The following is a 21,820-nucleotide window of genomic DNA, read 5'->3' as shown; positions in this document are numbered from 1 at the left end:
CATACTGTTGGTGTAGTTGACTGTCATGTTACCATAGTTACAGACATAGATCCTCTGCAGCAAAGTAAAATCAGCCCCCACCCTTTTTTGACACCCCATCAGTGTTACTTGTCAGACATCCTGTCACATGCAATCATCCAGACAGGCTTCTGTTTATTATTAATTTTCATTTCTCTCCTTACACCTACTCCACCACAGTTACTGCAGCACTACCAGAATGTTTGCCATATAATATGCACTATTCTCAAAGCTTTATAAATCTAATATCTTAAAATTAGAAGGAATATTGTAGTCTTAAGGTTTGTGGCAGAGTTTAAATTTCAAATACACTACATGGACAAAAGTATTGGGCCACATTTCGTAATTACTGAATTCGATTGTTTTCACCATAAAGTTACAGAACAAGGTTGTTGTTCTTTTGGGGCCCCAGACAAAAATTCACAGAAGGACCCGCCAACAGCATTTACTGCCACTTTGTTTTAAATAATTTGACTCCACCGCCACAAACAATAGTCCGATAAAATGACAGTAAAACATTACTTATGGCAGAAACCATGTTTATTTTGACAACAATGCCCAAGACTAAGTTAAAAACTGTTAATACTGTAGCTAGCTTCTGTGTTGCTTTAACATGCTAGCTATGCAAACAGGCCCATTGCCAGTGTCCTAACTATGCTGCTCTGCTAGCTAAGTTAGCTAATGTTAAACATCTAAGTAAAGAGAAGAAATAACTTCATGTTAGTGGAAGCTTCATGATTTTGACTGTCTCTCCCCTACATTTAAGGCTAGACTAGTAGCATTTACTGTAGCTAGTGAGCAATATATTTATTAGCCATTATTGTTTGCTTCATTCCCCACTGTCCTGCTTTTTCCCCTCTTCTTCTTCTGTCTATTTTCACTCCTAAAAGGTTTCCTAACATTTGGCTTGTTTAAACAGACTGATGTGTGCCACTTGCGATGGGAGTGAGTAAAGGTGGGCAGGACCCCTTAGGGAAGTCAGGTCTCAACTACTGGCATTGCAAACCTTGCATATTACCATTGCTGTAGTTTGAGGTTGATCAGACCTTGGGGTCCCCTGCTGGCCTGGGACTCCAGGCAGCAGATTGCCATGCCTGGTGACAAATGAAGGCACATAATGTGTAAAGGTTATCAAGTCTCTGCTGAGTCAGTAACTGCAGGGCTCCAAAACTCCTCTCGGATTAACATCAGCATAAAAACTGTGCAGCGGGAGCTTCACAGGCATGGGTTTCCTGTCCCAGTATTTTTGTCCATTTAGTGTATTCACTGCTCCTGTGAAGAATGAGAAAACAGGTTTCTTATGTTTAATTAAATGTTTTATTAACTGGAAACACAAACTACATAAAAGCATTGATATGTTGCTACATTCAACAGCAATTTATTTTCATTTCTTTAGTTTCAGCTACTTTAAACGAGAATTGAGTTAATAATGTAAATGTAAAGCCAATTATCAATTAAAACCCAGCAACAATTCTGATGCAGTTTTTTCCAAATACCTCACATTTTTGTCATGATTTAGTTTCTTGTAAAACGTTAGTAGGATGTTTTTACAAAATAAATTGAAGATGCACACAGGGTTTATGAAAACAGCAATTTGCCATAGTCTGTGACTACTGTGCTACTTTTTAGTCTCAATAAATTGTCACATAGTTGTTTGGACCTTATACTTGAGTGTTTACGTCGACGTGCATGGACTCAGGAACATGCTTTGACCGTCAGACGTCTGACAGTAAAACTCTTATTTTCATTATTCACTTCCATGTGTTTAGTGTCTGTACTCTGTGTGCCGGTGTTCACCACTCCCTCACTGTCCTGTTGTCATGTTGCATGTAGTTTGTGTTTAGCTCCTGTTCATTTTCTGTGTTTGTCACATTTTAACCTGCTGTGTTTGCTCGTTGTCTCAATGCCACTGTTTTGCTTTTGGTTTTATTGTTTTGTTGTGAGTTTTTACACTGCGATGCTTGTGTTGAGCCAACCTCATGCAGGCTTGACTGTCCATTGCCCTGTTTGAGACCATGCCATACCCACCGTGTGCTATACTCGTGTGTTTGTGTGTCCCACTCAGAGTCTGTGTGGATATTGTCCCAGACAGTGTTCTGGTATCTTCAGAAGTTTTTAAACCACTTGATTGGATCTCTCAGATCTAACCTCCTTCCTTCTTACTGACCTCGTCCACCAGATTTCTACAAACTTGCATGTGATATTCTCCTTTAAATTTTCTGTAAGCATTCCATTTATTAACGTGGCTTGTTTCTAGGTATACAGCACATTGGACTAAAGCGTATACTTACAACGAGCATTCGTGTTGCTTTGGTATTTGTTTTTCTTGAAATGTATGATTTTGTTGTGTTTTTTTATGATTGTGTTCCTCACAGTTTTCCTTAGTGCACGCCAAAATTGAATGACTTGTGACTGTAGTCATCTTGTGAAAGCAGAACACAGGCTGCAGTCGCCTTCTCCCTTGCTGTTCCTCCACCTTCTGCTCCTTCTTTAACTCTTTATCCTCAAATGAGAGGATCCCTCCTTCTATGCCCCTTTTCTCTTCAAACCCTCCCACCCCCCCGCCTTTTCTTTCATCTCGAGGGTACCTCCAACCCTTTGATATTGTCTCCGGCATCACCTCTTACCATTTTTCTTCTTGTTTTTTTGTTTTGTTTTGTCCCTTTCCATGTCAGATCCGAGTTGTGAATGCATTCCGTAGCTCCCTGTATGAAGGCCTGGAAAAACCAGACTCCAGAACATCCATCCACAACTTCATGACACACCCTGAGTTTAGGATAGAAGACTCCACGCCCAACATCCCCCTTATTGATGACACGGACGATGATTCTGCTCGTAGAAGGATGAAGTACTCAAGCCAGCCCTCGTCCCCTAACAAGAACAACAACGCTATTGACAGTGGCATTAATCTCACTATCGATACCAGTAAATCAGCTGCGTCCTCCAGCCCTGCCAGTCCTCTGCACAGCTTGGAGACAAGCCTCTAACCCTGATCCTAAACTCAGCTCTAACCTCTAATGTTGTTTCCTCACATTGTCGGGACACCTCCTCCAATTCCTCCAGACCTTTAACTGTAACCATACAAGTCTTCACCCCCAAATTTTCACCCAATTCTCAACTTCGAGCTCCCCCAAACCGCTACCTACCGGCAACACAGTCCTGGGGGGAAAATGTCCACCATTTTCCCTTAGCCTAGAGCCCTTGAAGCACTCTGCTCCTTTCAAAGCAGAGAAAATCTAAGTAATATGTCAAGGTGAAAAGAAAAAACAAACTAGCATACAATCAAAAAAGCGCAACAAAGCCACAAAACCTACACAGCCATCCTGCTTTTGTGGTTGTATGAGTACAGCGGCAGTCACGGTGGTGTGTACGACAATACACTTGTACTGGTTAGCATGTACTGTATAAGCATGGGTCTGACTGCGCATATGTACGAATGGTGTCTTTAGCGGAACTGGGAGGAGGACGATGAGGAGGGAGACTGCTGAGGAGTAAAAATCACACAAGAGGACAGACTTTAAACTCTGCTCACTCTTCCTCTCCTCAACGAAAAACATTGTTAATACTGATAATAGTTTAAATTAAATTGAAAAATATTGTTATTATTCTAATTCTGATTCTGATTATTATTGTTCTTATTATTGTTGCTCCTGCATGAATGTACATTACCCAGGTTTTATTTAAAAGGCTTTTAATTTTATTGGAGTTCTTTGGTTCTGATGGGCTAGGCCTCACTGTGGACTGCGATTTTAAAGACAGCATCTCTGAGTTTCTGGCCTGCAAAGTCCCCTCTTCTGTGTGGCATGAACATGTACCCAACTGTACAAATTTATTTCATCCATAAACGGAAATGTGTATCGAGGTGGTAGGGCTCAACTTGCACAACAGTTTTGCACCTGTCCGTAAAGAGGAATGCAAAATAATAATAATGATGATAGCATTTATGGGATATATTCTATAAATTTAAATACATATAAATATATTTAGAGAGAGTTTATCTTTGTTTGTTGGCATGTTGCCTTGTTCCTGCTTCAATGGCTCCAATACCTTTGACTTATTTATGTCTTAAAGAGAATGTAATTTGTTTACAACCTCGTAGAGATAAACTTCCTGGTTTCTAGAAGGAGGAAGGCGAAGTCGAAGCTCAGATGGACCAGAGCTGTTTCGGTGTGTTATTACTGAAAAACCCTGTGCTGGAATTTGCCTGCTGTCTTGTCAAATAATGTAGATATTTTTAGAGGTTTAACATCAAAAAGAAACCAAAATATAATGGGATACATAGTAATTGTGGAATCTTAGTATTACTCTATATGATTGTTGGGATGAAGTTGGAGTGGCTTGCCTTTGGTTTTTTTCTAAACAGAGGCCTCCTTTTTGTGACAGAGGGGGATATTTTATTCTTTTTATCCACTGCTTCTTCTCTTTTGTTAAGATTATGTCTTATTTTTCTCTGTGCTTCAGCACTGGCCTGGGGTCAGGGCTCGAGTCAAAGGCTGATATCAGGACCTTTATAGCGAACTCTTCTAGATAAACCTGCTTCTTCAAAGGACTTGAGGTTTTAAAAAAAAACAAAAAAAACAAATCTATGACCATCAAAAGGCTGCAGCTGAGTCATATTAGAAATTTGCAGTTATATTTGGCTTCTCTGTACCGCTCGGAAATCAAAACGTTTCGGTTGAAAACATGGAATATTTTTTGCGTTGTGTCTATTTTTTATTTAACCTATTGGTTTATTTTTGATTAAAGGAGTTTCTTTTCCTCTAGCAGAGACACATGCAGCCACACAAAGCTGCAGACATTTTTAACATCTAAGAAAACAGAAAAACTGAAAAAAAAAAAAAAGAAGAAATGAGAACAAAAATGGAATGTTGCTTTGACTCTTTTTCTATATATATATATATATATATATATGAGAGAAAAAAGATTTTCTGCACTATCTGGTTATGAATGAAAACTTCTGTGGTGTAATTCTAGATGTGCTTTTGTGTGTTTTAACCAAGCTTGTCTTCCTGCCGTCACAGAATATACAGTACTCTAGCATCTCAACTGTACTCACTAGTTGTAAACTATTTATTGTGCTTTGACCAATCAGACATTACCAGACAGATGTTACATACAGAAGGCACATTTACCCAGTCTTATTGCACTCCGAAGGACAAGGCCACTTAACTAGCCTGTACTATTGTATTTCTATTACTAATCGAAATCACTGGCAAGCATGACGTGATAGGCTCATTATGCAACTTGAAAAGAAAAAAAACCTCCAGATTTTTCTAAAAACAAAAATTCTATAAGCTAGTAAAGTATATACAATCATTTATCCAACAAGTTCTATCTCTCTTCTTTTTTATATCCTCCTCCTCTGTCATTTCCCAGCCAATCTGTCCATCTGGAGAGGGTGCACAAGCTTTACCAGTCAGCTCAGGCGTGTTGAAAACGTAACATGGACCATCTGAATAAAAAAATCTGTCTTATTTAAGTTGGAGAAAGAAAAAAACCCAGTTTGGGCTCTAATATTTTGCTCGAAAGCTGTTGATTTCTTTTGTTTTCTTTCCATTGTTTTAACTTGACAATTTATTTGTTTCTCTGTAAAAACTGTAAAACAATAAACAAAACAAATACAAAACAATAGCATTTTCAATAATAATAATAATAATATTAAAAAAAAGACTTGAGCCAACATTCTCAAACCACTTTTACATCCGGGAGGACATTCAGCTTTAAGGGGATGCAAAGAAACTGAGTTTAAAAAATAATCTTTGTAAATACAGCGATGAGTCCATCGAGGACAGGAACTCCACTGGTGTGGACACAGGAGCTCCTCCTGACTACATCTACCATCATGCACCACAATGAGTCATACTGCCGATGCAGCCGTTTGGCTGTATGTGATCAATCACTGCTCCTGTCAGAAAACACCGTGATTACATCCCAATCATAACACATGCTGTAGGAACCAATAATAACTTTGACGATGACACTGATAATGATAACGATGATGATGATAACAATGATACTTTTTGCAATATACTCTCACCTGCCTCGATGTACTGTATTTAGCAGCATGCAGTTTGTGGAACAAAGAAAAAGAGAAATGCCAACAAATAACTTTTTTGGCATATAGCCATTTATGGGTAAGTGATTTAAGTGTTCATCTTGTTTTTATGATATTTTTTTTTATCTATACAATAATTGTAAATAAAGAACTCAATGTCTTTGTTCATTTAATACTATGCAAAAAGTCATGCTTTTCTGATTGTTACCCACCCTTATTCCTAGAGTGTGTTGCTGGAATGTTTGTGGTCTCAAAAGTCAGTAAAAACAATGTGATGTAAATTATTTTCTAGCTTGAGGAAAAAGTTCAATAATGATGATGATGATGAAATTATTATTATGATACCATTAGGAGAATGATAATAATGGTGGTGATAGTGATGATGATGATAATGATGATGATGATGATGATGAACTGTGACTCTTGCTGCTTGACTGTCCCATTTACTACACTCCTGACAGCGCAAGTGAACAACATAATAAACAAAAAAAAGAACAAAAAAAAAAAAGGAAAAATCACTAAATAAATCTCCCAGAGCAGCATGACCCAGCATGGTGTGTCCTGGCCCCATCTAACATGTCCTGTTCTGATTTGGTGTACGTCGCTTTGTAATGTCAGTGATGACTTTGATTGTTTCACTGTTTTCTGTTATTTTTTCTTTCTTCAACTTTACTGATTTACTTCAAAGGATTTCACAAATTTTAGGATTGTCAGCATCACTGAGAAAGAACTTCCTGATGTTCTTCACCTAAAATCCTTTTATTTTTATGACCGCTTATACTGAGGAAACACCAGAGCGACCTAGGCGACGACCACATAATTGCTACGTCCTCATTTCAAGTTGGGCCAGGACTTTTGTTGTGAGTCAGTTCTTCTTTCCCTCTCTCTCTCTCTTCCTTCCTTTTTATTTATTTTCTGCTCTAATACACTTTTGCACTGTAACAGGTTCAACCAAAGGAAGCTCTCTACTGTTGCCTTCAAAATGTATTTTTAAAGCTAATTTTAACACAAAATTTCAAACTAGTACTACGAGTTAAAGGTGCCTTATAGAGTTTTCTTTTAAACTAATATTTAATATTTGAATGTATATATCATATTTATGTGTGTCCTTAAGGTTCCGTGTGAAACAAAGCCATAATGAGCAGATTGACTTAGCTACAGTAACATCACCCACTGATTGGTAAAATGAATATTTTCATCCTCGTCATCCTTTTGGAACCAGATGTGACTACAAGGGATGGATCTAAGTACATGCTCAGGGATCACTCACTTGTAAGTCACAAGTTGGTACCAGTGACTATGAATTATCCTCTGTTCTCATCCCTGCTGAGGTCCTGGCAGTCAGCCTTTTCCATAGCCTCCTGAGACCTATCCTATTCATGAATGTCCTCTGTAATGGACATTTGTTTTTGGTCTGTATCTTCTTACTTGAGCTACCCTAAAAAGTCCTATTGTAGTCAGTAGAGGACATCCTGGCCTTACCAATGATATCTCATGTGTTTGGGTAGCCTCCAAACAGGCAGGAAATCACAAAATCAGTTACAATGAAAGATGCCTTTTTCATTGGTTCTCAGGATGATAGTTATTATTTTTCATTCTCAGCTATTGCCTCCTAGTGCCTGAAACAATGCAGGTTTCAGGCACTTCTACTTTGGCTTCACCTTTCGAATCCATCTTTTTTTAACCATGACTAGAAGCCAGCTACTATCAGTCACATCAACTGGAACTCTTCACTATTTTTGTAGCGTTGATGCCTTTTGAGAGTGTTTGCATGTGCACAGTTACTTTTACAGTCTACACAAGAATTTTTCAGAATTTTTAAATTTCTAGTAGTTCTTACAAAAAACAAAAAACAAGTGGCCAATAACCAACATATTACACTTGAGGCTTTCGATAAAGGGTTAAACACCAGTGGGTAATGTCACAGCAGCTACATCAATTTTTATGAGAGGTCTGCGAGAAGAAACAAAACAGGAACAGTGTGTATGGTGAATGTGCATGATTCAAAAAATTGAAAACAGACAGATGTTGAAAGTGTGACTATTGATCTGAAACTCCGCAGGGTAAACTCCACACCAAATTTTAGAGGTTAAAAAGAGCACATCGGGTTTTAAATATATATGTGTGCATATATATCATACACTACATCATAGCCGGAACACCACAGACTACACCTGACTGGACCCAGCTGTGTAGTGGAAGGGAAAATAAATACACTGGGTCCAGATACTTTAAAGTCACCTCTCCTCAAAAATGATCTTTCACCAGTGTCATTTGTCTTTGATGTTGTGTGTTGTGTGAGTTTATCTAGTTTGTTTTCAGATTAACTCACCAAGAGTGGAAAGCTAACACGTGTACTGTATTGCAAACACAAGAAGATGGATCTAAAGCAGCGAGAGAGACAATATCAGAACATGAACGTGACAGAGGAGAAACAGTATATGCTTCTGAGAGGTTTTTATAGAGACACGTACACTTTAACCACTTTTGGAGGACTAATATAGCATTGAAAAAAAAATGAAAGTGATGACCAAATGAGTCTGAGTAGCAGTGTGATTTTCTCCTCAATCTTAGTACAGTTTTGGAGGGAGCCTACATTGATATTCACCCAGGTACACCTAAAGCTGCTCATTACAGCAACACTTTTATCTGTTTGTAGAGCCCAAGAGGCCTTGCTCATGTCATTTAAGCAATGGTAATGAAGGAGCGGAAAGTATTTATTTTGGTTTGGACAAATTACACAAGTCTATGTTCAAGTACTTACAGAAGTCCAAGTATTGAAATTTTAGGTTGTGCTCGTTAAAGGAGTTGTGTTTAAGTGAAATACATTTAAAAATGTGGAAGAACATCTGCCCATACCTAAAATCTGGTGATGTCCAAAAGGTTCTCATGGGACTGGTCTCCAGTGTTGAGATGGAAGGCTTGATGATGTCTTTTCCACTAAGTTTGTGTAAGTTATCAGTCATTCAGATCATGGTAGTTTTGGGAGCTTGCCTTCTTTTCAAGTTCTCATGAGTTTTCTCTCAACTTTATTAAAAATGTACTACACCTGCCAGTATCAATATAATCAAACTCAGTCATTATTTATTTTTATTTATTTTTTGTTGCGTAATAGAAAGGTCCTGGTTGATGTTTATCTGAAAGTTTGATTCCACTGGAGGGCAGTATTTCACTAGAGATGGCATATGTCCTTGTTCATCCATGGGAAGATCGCGAGAACATCTGTATGTCTGTATTATGAGACAGAGGTTGTGATGATACAGGCTGGTCATTCTGCAGCAGAGTATGTTTTCATGAGGTTGTCATCACATCATTCAGTTGGATGTATTAGATTCACTTTGGTGTATTCATTTAGATGCAAAACAACTACCCTTATTTTCTTGTCCTTTACTTTCTGTCATAGGCTGTTATCAGGATGTTTGGCCGCTCTGAAAACAAACTTGAACAGCTTGATTGTAATCGGAAAAAAAATCACATTCCAAGCAACAACTTTATAAATGAATGACATTGCATGCAGTTGTGAAAAATGAAGCCAGTAATGAGTGTCATTTGAATTTTTGATAATATTTTGATAATACTGAGGAGGAGACTCCTCTGGGTGCAAAAGAAATTCAGGTTTTATAATAGCCTATGAGAAGATGTCCATGCTGAGAGGGAAACAGGTAATGTGATTGAAAATCTCACGCATACACATTGTCACATCTTATTCTGCAAGCTCTCACACCTACAGCCTCACATGTTTACCTTCATAAAATAATGTGTTGTTGTGTCAGCTACAGCAGTTACACATTTGTAACTTCTGGTATAAATTAGGCATCATCAGTACTTGGAGTTTTAGGGAAAATTTAATACTCTCATTTCAACCTTTCTCTTTAACTGCTAAATGTTTCACTGTGTTCACCAGCGACATACTGTATTGATAGCCCTGTTTGGCCTAGCTTTAGCTGTGCTTGTAGGATATATAGTTTTTTAGTTTTTTTCCTTTTAGCAAATAAGACCAAAACAGTACAGCTACAGACAGGGGAATCAAAACAACAAGCTAAAGGGTGCTAAAATGCTTCAGAGGGCAGAAGAAAAGGTGATCATCTGCCAAAAAGCGATTGCTAATGTCTGTTTGTGGGTTTTTTATGTGCAATATTCTTGTTAATATTTGGGGGCTAAGCTGTAGTCAACATGAAGGGGTTATGAGGGGGTTATACCAAAAATTTTAAAAATGACCTGTTGTACCTCCTCTGTGGTCTACATTACAATGAATCTTGCCCCTTTGTTCCAATTTCTACTCCCCTTTTGGCCACGTCTCTTGAAAAAGAGATATTTAATCTTTTTTTCTGAATAAAATAAATAATATATGAAATTCACTTAGTCAACATAATGATTGCAGACTTTACATTTGTGACATGTTCTTTCTAGATGACTTATAATAAGTCCTTTTAGACAGTTTAAACACAGAAAAATGAATTCTTTTGGCAAATGACAACAATCACTGTTTGGCAGATGATGACTTTTGACACAATTACTTCCAGTACTATTAGATAATAAGCAATGACATTTGATAGGCAGGTTAATGCATATTACTGTCAATACATTTTTCATGTACTGCAGCCTGACGTTGCTTCCAGTGCTCACTGATAACAAAATAAAAACATGCCGTGGCTGTTGTTTTTCTTCTTATCCCTTTGGTGTATTCATGATGTAGATGTAAACTCATGGTTGCTGTACTTCAGTATCTACAGTAACACAGAAGAGGAGCAAGCATGAACAGTAACTTGAAGTAATAATTTCGAATGCAACTTTTCAAACAGCTCAACAAATATCACCAAAAACACAAACCGTTTCTGAGCAGTTAGCTACAAATGTGTTTGGGAACTAATGTAATGTAATGCCATGTTACTGAGAGAGAGAGACATTAGTTTGTGACATTAAGAGATAAAAAGATGAGAGACAGAAGAGGAAATGTGAGATTATTCTCAAAGGTAAGCACTGCTCAGCTGTTAAACAGGACATTTTTAAACTTTACCGTTATAATTCATTTAAAATTCTTCTGATTCTTTAAATCAGATATTAGATCTATACATTATGTGTGCCTGATAAATAAAGTGTGCGTGTTAGTCCCCATAGGGAAATAGTTCCTCTGCATTTAACCCATTCACCCAGTGAAGCAGTGGGCAGCCACCAATGCAGCGCCCGGGGAGCAGTGTGTAGGGACGGTACCTTGCTCAGGGGTACCTCAGGGTTGCCGGTAGCAGTGGAGTCGAGCCCCCGACCTTCTGATCATGGGGCCACCACTCTACCTACTGAGCTATCCCTGCCCCCTTTTTTTTTTTTTTTTTTTTTATGATGTGTTTCTATGAACAATCTCACAAAAGAAATTGAAGTAAACTAGGTTTGTGTACCACACTAAGCAGTGTGATACGGTTTAGTGAAGGCTAAACTGGTAAGTTGGGCTGACATAGAGCACATATGCTGTTCATGGTCAATGATAGGTTACATCAACTTCTACCCTTTTAGCATATAGGGTTTGGAAAATTACACATACAGCTTGTTAAACATTTGAATGTGTCTTGTTAAGTTCAGTTGGCTACATCCACAATGAGCAATAAATATCTGAGTACCAACACAGGTCAGCTGATCACAACCTCACAAAACAAGATGTTATGTTGCTTATTTCTAAGTATTTCTTTTTCTTATGTTTTTAGGCTCCCCACACCTGCAAAATCTCACTTTAACCACTGTTGATAGGAAAAAATAAATCCCGTCTAATCAGCTATCAATTTGCATCATACATGTCATAATGAAAAGCCACAACAGGAATGAAAATCTCTCTCCATTAACACACACAGCGTTTCAAATAAGAGGCTGATAAATTAAAGGGTGCAGTTTCAATCATTGACATGCGGGCTGTTATTTCACTGAGCCATCAGGGCAGAATAAGATGCAGATTATTAATCGACTGCTGGCTGGTTAAGCACACGCTGAGGAGGAGTAGATTCATTGCTGAGAACATTATTAATGAGGCAATGAAAACACGGTCAGCATCTAATGATAGTGAAGGTGTCCTCAGGTTAATAGATGACGATGACCGTCGTCCCTCATGTGCCACTCACCAACAGTAATGAGTATAACCTTGACCAGTGTGTTTGTTTAACAGCTTGTTTAGTGTGTTTTTAGGAAACTATTACTAGAATGGGACATCCATACTTACTACAGTATAACTTCCCTCTGAGCTCATTTTAAATACCAGTGTGACAACTGTTGGGACTCATTCAGTCTGACAGGTTTTGATTGCAATGTATGCTTCCCAATCCAATCCTTTTAGCCACAATAGTTTGGCCTATAGTGGTTTGACCTGGTTTTGCCAGATAAATAATCAGGCACAGGTACAATATATTAATTACACCCCTGATTTGGCCCATGTATGCTGGCTCAAGTCTGGATCCTGAATCCAAACCAGCTCTATCTCTTGCCCAAATTCAGGTCACCATACATGGACCAGACCACACATGATGCTCTCAGCAATTTGAGATGACACTTGGCCTGGCTGTGAACAGCTTTCTACTTCAAGTGCATGAAAACTGTTCACACCATTTTCGTGACTTGCACTGGAATTTTTTTTTGGGGAGTTTGATGCTATACATTTATTCTGGAGGAGGAGGTAAAGTACACAAAACCCGGGACATTAAAAATACAACAAAAACAAAACACAAAGCTATTTACATGGCTTGATGAACAGAAGATTTTAAGTGAGAAATGGCACGTTGCTAATTTATTTTACATCCCTTTCATGTCCTAATTATGATCTAATATGTTTGCTGGAAAGAATAATGTAGTTCGGTACCTTATTATGGGGATCACAAAAAGGTTTCAACATACCCAAGAAAATATTCTCTTGTTTATTCTTTATTACTGGAAACTTTATTTCTATACATCTTAAAATATATCCTTATCCATATTTGCAGAGCAAATGTGATGGACATATTAGCATTAACCCTGACTTAGCTTTAGCACTAGCTTAGTGCTGTGTGTAGTGGCATCAGCATGCATGGCCGTGCCTGCTGGGGTCGCACAGCCTGTGAATATAGATTGGACTCCCACAGCTCAGGAGATTAGCCTCAGGCCGCATTCAAGTCCATGTGCGAGGGCTGATTTCCAGGAAGAATAGCCCTTTACTGGGCCCCAAGTTGAATCCTGCTGCTTCCCTTTGGCCCAATAGAAGACTGCGGTAACTGACAGTCCTTTACAATCAGCCAACACTGGTTGAGGTTTTGAGGCTCTCATTCTTTTTTCACTCTTTTTCTTCAAAAGGATTGATTTTGAAATTACTCTTTCTCTGCCCAGTGTGTGTGTATGGGTCAGTATATTTGTGTGCATTCGTCCATATATGTGTGTGTATGGGTGTGTGTGCTTTCGGACACACATGCACGCACGCACAAACACGCACGTGCACACGTTTGAATGCCAGTCTTGGCAATTGTCTTAATGGGATAAGGGGAGACTATGGTTCCTGTTGGGGGGATGGGACTGTGGGAATGACATGGGAAAACACACACGTTGCATTCACTGCACAAACAGCTATGTTGTTGGTTGATTCAAAACAAAGGTGACTATGTGGTGACTCATTATATCCCAAAGACACCTCAGGGCCATGGCTACTATGCAAACTAGCCAAAAAAAGATATGACACGCCTTTCGGCAGAGTTGAAACTTGCAAAACAAAATACAGCAATAATGAAAGTGCGTTGATTTGTGGTTCACGTGTTAGACTGCATTGTACTTGTGAAGTATGAGATCATTTTCTTGTTGCTGATTATTTCACATGCAGCAAAGCTAGGGGTCAGTCGAGGAGACTGAATAAACATCACAGAGAACTGAAGGTGGATGAGTGGAGGGCTGGAGGTGGGAACATGCATTGCAAAATTCTGACCAGCAGAGGTCATCTGTGGCATAATGTTAGGTCTGCCGTCTCTGCTGTTTTCAATATTTCTGACTTTCAGCCTGTTATGACAAAAGTAGCATTCGTCTGTGGTTTCTTGTGAAGGATAAAAATCTGAGATACTGATAATTTTAGGAGAAAATGTCTACCTGTTCTTTTAATCCAAAAACAGTTTGGGGCCTTTCTGTGTAAGTTTGCATGTTCTCCGTGTGCCTGTGTGGGTTCTCTCCAGACACTCCCATTTCTTCCCGCAGTCCAAAGACATGCATGTTTGCATAACTGGTGGTATCTAAATTGACCACAGGTACCATAGGTTTGAAAGTACGACTGGCTGTCAGTCTGAAAGGCCCTGCAAAGAGTGGTGGCTTTTCATGCGTTTACTCTCAACCCATGGAACCCAGTTCCACCACCACCACCCTGAACTGGATAAGCAGAATAGGATGGATGGATTTGTTTCCTCTCATTGTGTTCATCATTTTAATGTTCATCAAGTACTCCATTTTTTGGTTTGGTCACAATCAATCACACTGACCAGATGAGCATGAATTAATTAGTAAATAAGAAGGAAAACTGTTGATTCAAATCAAAACTTGATGAGTTAAATGTCAGTGGGCCCAAAAAATGAAAGAAAAAAAAAAGGTAAAGCTCTGGCAGTCACATTTCTTCTGTCAAATCAGATGCATAACCCAAGAACATACACAAAAACATCCTAGCCCAGATATTTGTCTCTCAGACACACAATCACACTCAATTCTCCAGTGACAGCAGATGGACAGGTCCGTGATTACCATTCTACCTCAAAACCTCGCAGGTATAATTGCTCCATTCCCCTGTTCACTGTGCCGATACCAAGATGTCACGCAGCGATAAGTGAAATGATAAATTCAGAGGAAGATGCAGAGGTGTCATATTTCCTAGACTGATCAACATTTCGTCTTTATGTACGGATGGACTGAAGAGGGGGAGGACTGATGAAAGTGAAAGAGAGAACAGAGAGGAAGAGACCACCAGCTGCCATTATTTGGGTAATATCTCCAGTTTGTCTTCATTACCTATGGTCCACCACACTCCAGGATGTGGTAATAGCTCATTCATCAAAAGGTTGTCTGGCAGGTGAGCATAGTAGACAGACAGAGCTAAGAATAGCTGAATGTATAATTGCACATCAGGTTTAATATTTCCAGGAACCCATGAGAAATCTCCAAGGTGAAGGGCTTGAATGAAATTATTACCTGGGTAGCTGCTCATCAAGACGGTCATTGTGTGAATCAAAATGACAGTTATCAATACTGACATTTTAGTCTATATTCAACATTTGGATGATAGAGTGGAATCACGACTGTTTATAACTACAACCCCCTTTCAGAAAACCAGTGCATTTTTTTGTGATGGAAGGAGGATTTCCTGCAGACATTTGGGAAATAAATCTTTGTTATTTGCACTAACCCCCAAAATAAAGTCATAAACAAGAAGGTTTTCTGTCATTTTGCCCAGCTGTGTGCAAGATTACATGACAAATGATCTCAGTTGTTGCACCATCTAACTAATTAACACTTCTTTGGAGCCATGCTGCTTGCTGAAAGCAATTTTGATGTAGCGCCGAGGAGCGAGTCTGGTAAAAAAAAGGGTGAACAACACAAGTCTTCAGTGCCAAGTCACTTTACAGACACAGTTATTCATTCCGTTCTACTTTTTAGGGTATTATTAAGACAACATTTTAACAGTGTCACACTCGTTCAGTCTTCAGCTCACTATCACAATGCATGGCGAGAAACAATGCCTGTCAGGTAAATGCTGAATGAAGGATGAATGAAGGACCAACAGCTTGGTCCAGACTAAAATATTTGTACAATTACTTGATTGATATTCTTTTATACTTTTACACTCCTGCTATCACTAAGATCAGTAGCAACAGCCTTCTAGTAGTAGTATTAATAACAGTGCCAATGCCCAAGGGAGCATCTTCTTCTTCTTTCAGCTGATCACCATAGCGGATCATCTGCCTCCATCTCTGTAGGATCCTCCTCTGTCACACCAACCCTTTGCATGTCTTCCTTCACTGAATCCATGAACCTCATCTTCCTCTTTTCCTCTTGCTTGGCAGCTCAATAATCAACATCCTACCTCTCCTATGCACATGTCCAAACCATTTTAGCCTTGCCTTTCTAAATTTGACCCTGGTATACACATTTCTTATCCATTTTGGTCACTCTGCTACCTTCAGCTTGGACTCCTGTTTTACAGTGCATGTACGCTTAGCAAGCACTGGAAACACAGGCTCAGGCAGGAGGTCAATCCACATGTCAGCCACAAAGTGTAAAATAGTTGGTTTGATGGTTTCTGGTAGGTGTTAGTGGGAAGCGCTCCCTAGCATATTCCTGTGAAACTGCGATCTGTGTTCTGCTTCAAGTCTTTGTTATATCATTTTTGTTTGTGTATCAAGATAACATTTTATCCATTAGATTATTAGTATGACATAATCTTTTTTAAGGCAGAAAATGAAGATGTTAACTGATATGGGAAGTGCTCTGTTTACTTACAGCCACAACACTGAAAGCTGTTTATTTCTGGATTACTTAATTGACTGTTTTGACTTTGTTTATGCTACTGTTTTAACTCTTTTTTTATGTTTGTGTATAATTCAGGGCTTTTAATCCTGTCCTCTCTGTTTCTAGCACTGTGGCTGTTGCTTCATAGATGCATACTGGGAGTTCACTCACGTTTGCTGGCAATATAATTGGTATTTTCATGCTTGATTAGCGTTTTAATTCGCAATGTAGTGTATTTTGCTCAAACATGGAATATTTTCAGTGGGTAGCTGGATTCCTGCAGATGTGGAATGACTCTCTTCTTGTTTGTTTCCTGCTTTTGATACTGTTATATTAAAACATTAGATTTACCCTGTGTAGCTAAATCTGGCATATTTTCATGATGAATTTAATAAGCACTCATATTAATTTATATGCGCGGTCTCTTAAATAAACATACACAAATATAAAAGTTTTAATAAATAGCCAGTTCTGGGCCTTTACTGTATCTGTAGGCCTTTAACTTAAAATCTCACATTATCTTTTGTATATTTTTTGCATTAGTGTCCAAACAGTACCAAAACATATAAATCAGTCTGCTGCTATAACAACCTTCACCCATTTAAGAGTGCTCACCTGAGGATTTGGGTTATCTTATGTTGACCAAAGTCATCCACGCCAAACATTTAAGATCTTATCCATGTCCACAGGGATTTAAAGAGGCCTTTGAGTGTAGAGAGTATGGAGAGTATAGCTCTGTACATACCTCACTGTTCAGCCAGCTACCTCTACCAGCAATATTAACATCATCAATAAACACTAGTGGCTTAGTTCCACTGGTGGCTGTCCAGTAATCTGCTTTATAAAGTAACCTAAATCAGCCACCTCTCTGCTAAAGGGCTAAGATATAGTTGGTTTTTTAAGTCATTGCCCTGTATTGACTCCAATCCATGGCGCTGTCCTCAGTGCTGAAATAGTACTGCTGTCTTTTATCTTTATTCTTAGAATGCACTCCACCTTTCCCTCAAGGTAAACAGATTGTCCTCAAAGTCAAAGTAATAATAATGCTGTACAGAGCTATTTAAAACTATGTTTCTTACATATATATCAGGATTATAAATTAACATTACTTTGGACCTCTGACCTCTTCTTCAAGGTCAAATAAGTTCAAACTTTAATGTCTTTAAATTTGACTCCAAACTGTGTTATATCTGTAAAGTAGGTACTGTCAAGAGGAAGAGAATGAGCTGTCTAGTTAGTTAGAAATATACTGTAGTATAATATTATATAAGAAGCTCAAGTTAATAATGTCCAGTTAATTACACCTATTCTTAATCAAAGTTAACATCTGTCATGCTATCCTTATCTGATTTTTACTCCACTACAGACTTGTCTCAGTACGTTTAAAAAGACAAAGAAAATAAAATGATAAAATGTAAATGAGAAGCATCCCCTGAGCAGCAAATGGTGGCAGAGAGAGAGCTGCTATAGCGGTAAGGCCGATATTTTCATCGCAGCTGAACATACAGGTGAAGTTGACCATTTGATTTGGTCACACCTTATGAACAAATGAAGACTTGTCTCTGCAGAAATGTATTATTATTATTTATTATCACATTTATTGATCCGGCCTTTGCATTTGTCAGTGACTTTAGTCTTTATTGAGTGTATTCAGTAAAGTAAGACTTTTTTCGAGTATTGTTTTTTGTCACTTTTATGCTGCTTTAAAACAATGTTCTCATTTTTGTGCATATGCTAGCTAGCCAGCACCAGAAAGATCTGAAGCCTCAGACTGGTATTGCATTTGTACGTGTTGTTGCTTTAGTATTATGCAGCAGTCACTATGAATTAATATTCATCCTACCAATATCAGCTTTTCTCAGCTCTACTGGCATGTGCCCGGGGGTTTTGCTGGCAGGTCTCACTCACTACTGGGTGGCCTGGTTGGTAGCTACTCAACGCTCCTTTCATGCCAAGCATAGAAAGCTATTGGACTCTCCTAAGAAAGCTGCAAGGTGGGGTCAGTGTGTGCACTGGTGTGTGTGTGTCAGTGCCCACGTGTATGTTTATGACTTAAGATAAATAATCACATTCTTATTGTTTTACACTGTCACTGATAGTGCTAGTCTAATAATGTTGCACTACTGATGAGGGTAAACAATATCTTTTGTTGGACGGCGGGCTAAGTGTTGCAAAGGGATGAAAGAAATGTGGGCTGAATAATTGCTGTGGATTGGCTGCAGCCAGTTTGTTGAACATTAGTTTGGGATCTGTTGCACTGGGCTCTTTGTCTTGCATTTCCCCTGGCTTCTTTTCTTTTCACCTTACCTCACAGTTTCTTTTTGTGCTGGTGAAAATTGTGCATGAATGCAGTCTAAAGCTTTCTCAGTGAAGTGACCCGTGTTTAAATGTTCTTGGGGCATCTTGGTGAATTGCTCAAACAAATTGCTGTTGATATGAAGATGTGGGGTTGTGCTTCCAATGAGATGAAGGCTTATACCCTTGGCACAATTTTAGCATTGCACGACACTGAATGGTTGATGTGGCTGAAGTTATGGCTTCATTCTTTGAGTAAGCTCAGTTGTATCTTAAATATGCCAAATGAAAACTTTCAAAAGAATTCCATTCAAATTTCTCCTACAGAATAATGTTTAATCAGAAAGACTATTCGTCAGGCATAACATTAAACCATCTGACTTATTGTGTAGGTCCCCCCTTGTGCAGCCATAAAAGTTTCGGGGGCATGGATACAGGACCTCTTGGGATGTCCTGTGGTGTCTGGCAGTGATACTGTAGTTGGTGGGATGTGTGTTGGAGCCGCTATGGATCTGCTCCTTCTGGTGTGTTCTGTGAATGCTCTACTGGATGATCATCTGGGGAGTTTGAAAGATGGGACAGCAGTCTCTATGAACTGTTGCTGTGCACAATCTGTAGTGTGTTGGAAGGCATAGTCCAGCTGGGGGAGCCCCATGGGATCAGGGTGGGGTGGGAAATACGTTTTTCTTTTTTTCACAGCTCACATCATTATATTAATGACAAATTACCTCGGTAAATAATAATAATAATAATACGCCATGAGAACAAGGTGTCATGAACAAGCAGTGCCCTTATCAGTGCCCTGGCTCACACACACATACACACGCACACAACAATCTGTTACCCAAGCAACAAGTTTGCAGCAAAAAAACATTTGCAAATTTCACACATTATGTGTTTTTTTTTTAATCTACAAACATGTCGAGTTAACTGAAAACAACATTTAAAACATAAATAACATTGGGTGAGGATTTTGTTTTAAATCCTAAAATACAAAGTCTGGGAAAGGTTGTGGAATATGTCCAAAAAAAAAAGATGATGATACACAGACAGTAAAATACCTAAAAAACACACCCAACAACTGACATCAGCTGCTTTTTTAAACTTTTGATTCATCATTGCTTGACTTGTTCACATGCTTCATTGTTAAACTGCCACATTCTTTCAATCAAGGCACTTTAATTTGTACACATTTTTCAAACATTCCCAGCAGAGTCCTAAACACTGTATTATGCCATCCAGCCATCCATTCACGTATCCATCCATCCATTTTCTACCACTTAGCCAGGTTTGGATTGCAGGGGCAGGAGTTTGAGAACAGACCGCCACCTCTTAATACCATCTAATTCACAAAGCACTAAACTCCAACGGCCTCTAATGTAGCTTCTTAGGGCTAAAGCCTGGCCACCAGACACTCACCCTTGACCCTAGGATTGGCTCCAGGATAGGAACCCAGTAACCCTGTCTCAGGGTCTGCTGGAACCTTTATTTTGTTACTCAGCTTAGGGATGGTTTGAATCACTCTTTGTCTAGTGCCTCACCAACATCAGTTGGCATTGGTCTATGGCTTGCCCAAAACAAAGAGAGTGTTGACTTTTTATGCTCATATTCACGCCTGTAGTCAGCTTACATGCATATATTTGAACTGTGAGAGAAAGGCTCATTACCTGGAGAGAATGGAGAACATATAAACTCCACACAGAAAGGTCCACCGAATCTGATCTTGATGTGAGGCAATCGTGCTAACCTCTCCAATACCCAGTGTTACTAAGATTTCATAATTAAATGAATGACAGAATAAGTTTTTCAGGGAAAAACAATACAGCATCTTCTCAGAAATTCAGAAAAAATGGGATATCATTCACAAGTAAAGGGGGGGGGGAGTTACATCATATGAGAAATGGGTGAGATACATTCGGAGTGACAGCTTTATCAACTCTCCCCTCGCTCTTTCATTTTTCATCGTGCTTTTTTCCTTTCTGTCTAGTTCTTTCTTCTATTTTTTGCTGCTCATTCTTTATATGCCTCCTATCTCTGCCTCTAACATACTTTAACTTGTCTGTTTTCTTCAACTATTTTCACTTCCAGCGCCTTGAACAAACACTGATCTTAGGTATCCTGGCAACAAGTGCTTTTTTCCCCTCACTGTTCTAACTGGACAGCAAAGAGATGCAACTCAAACAGCCAATGAAACAACCACTTCGTGGTCCTTCAGGACTCAGGCAGCCAATTATTTCGCAGCATCTTTGTTGTTTCGGTGTCAGTAGGCCACAAGGACAATGGTTAAGTGGAAGGACCTCCTGACAGCTTGTTAACAGTATTGAATCAAAACTAATTTTTTTTTCAATTTTTAAAAATTTGCCAGTGTATTAGAAAGCATTGGAATTTATTTGAAAAACTTTTATCACCACTTCTTGCACTGCAGCTACACTAAACATTTTCCAGAATTCTTCTTAGTAGGAATATATGGAACAAACACAGAGGAAAACAAGCAGGCTGAGGCAGTTTCCTTATTAAGAATTCACCTTCTGATAATGTTGTGCAGGGCAACATAAATAAAGAAGTTGACTCTGCCTGAAAAGCACAGTGACTGTTTGCCAGCCTCTTTGGGTGGCCATACTTTTTATGCAGGGCACTTCCTTTAAGCTTCTAATGACGACTGACCCTTGCATGAAGGGATTCTTAGAGACTAGGTCAGGCTTTTAGAGTCAGGGGAGTTCCTAGTGCACCGATCATCACGCCTGGAAACCAGGCAATCGACTTGTGTATGAACAAACCCTATAAACTCCCTTTTTAAGCACATAAGGCGATAATCGTTTTGCAAGCAGCATGGGTTATTAGAGACTTTATGACAGGCTGGTCATTCATCATTAGCTGCTGACAACAATCCAGTGTTTCTCACTAAAGAAATCCACCCGTGTTGTGTTATCAGGTGCAGAGTGACTTTTAGGAGAGACAAAGACGTGTGAGTTG

The 21,820-nt window shown here is 38.9% G+C and overlaps 1 protein-coding gene across 16 annotated transcripts in view; it reads left to right on the top strand.

Annotated features, from left to right (window-relative positions):
* atp2b2 (ATPase plasma membrane Ca2+ transporting 2) overlaps positions 1-6,246 on the top strand; it is a 127,876-nt gene extending 121,630 nt beyond the window's left edge. For 12 of the 16 annotated variants that reach the window (XM_082533183.1, XM_082533182.1, XM_082533180.1 and 9 more), the window contains one exon: positions 2,694-6,246. In XM_082533183.1, the coding sequence (XP_082389309.1) occupies positions 2,694-3,005 (312 nt within the window). In that variant the 3' untranslated portion in view covers positions 3,006-6,246. The remainder of the gene's footprint in view (positions 1-2,693) is intronic. The other 4 variants (XM_082533178.1, XM_082533179.1, XM_082533176.1 and 1 more) reach the window with 4 other exon arrangements.
* Positions 6,247-21,820: the final 15,574 nt, after the last annotated feature.

Source organism: Aulonocara stuartgranti (genome assembly GCF_965226115.1).
Source record: "Aulonocara stuartgranti genome assembly, chromosome: 5".
Taxonomy (NCBI): Eukaryota; Metazoa; Chordata; class Actinopteri; order Cichliformes; family Cichlidae; genus Aulonocara; species Aulonocara stuartgranti.
The sequence above is the reverse complement of the archived record's forward strand: the minus strand, read 5'-3'. Positions and strand labels throughout refer to the sequence as shown.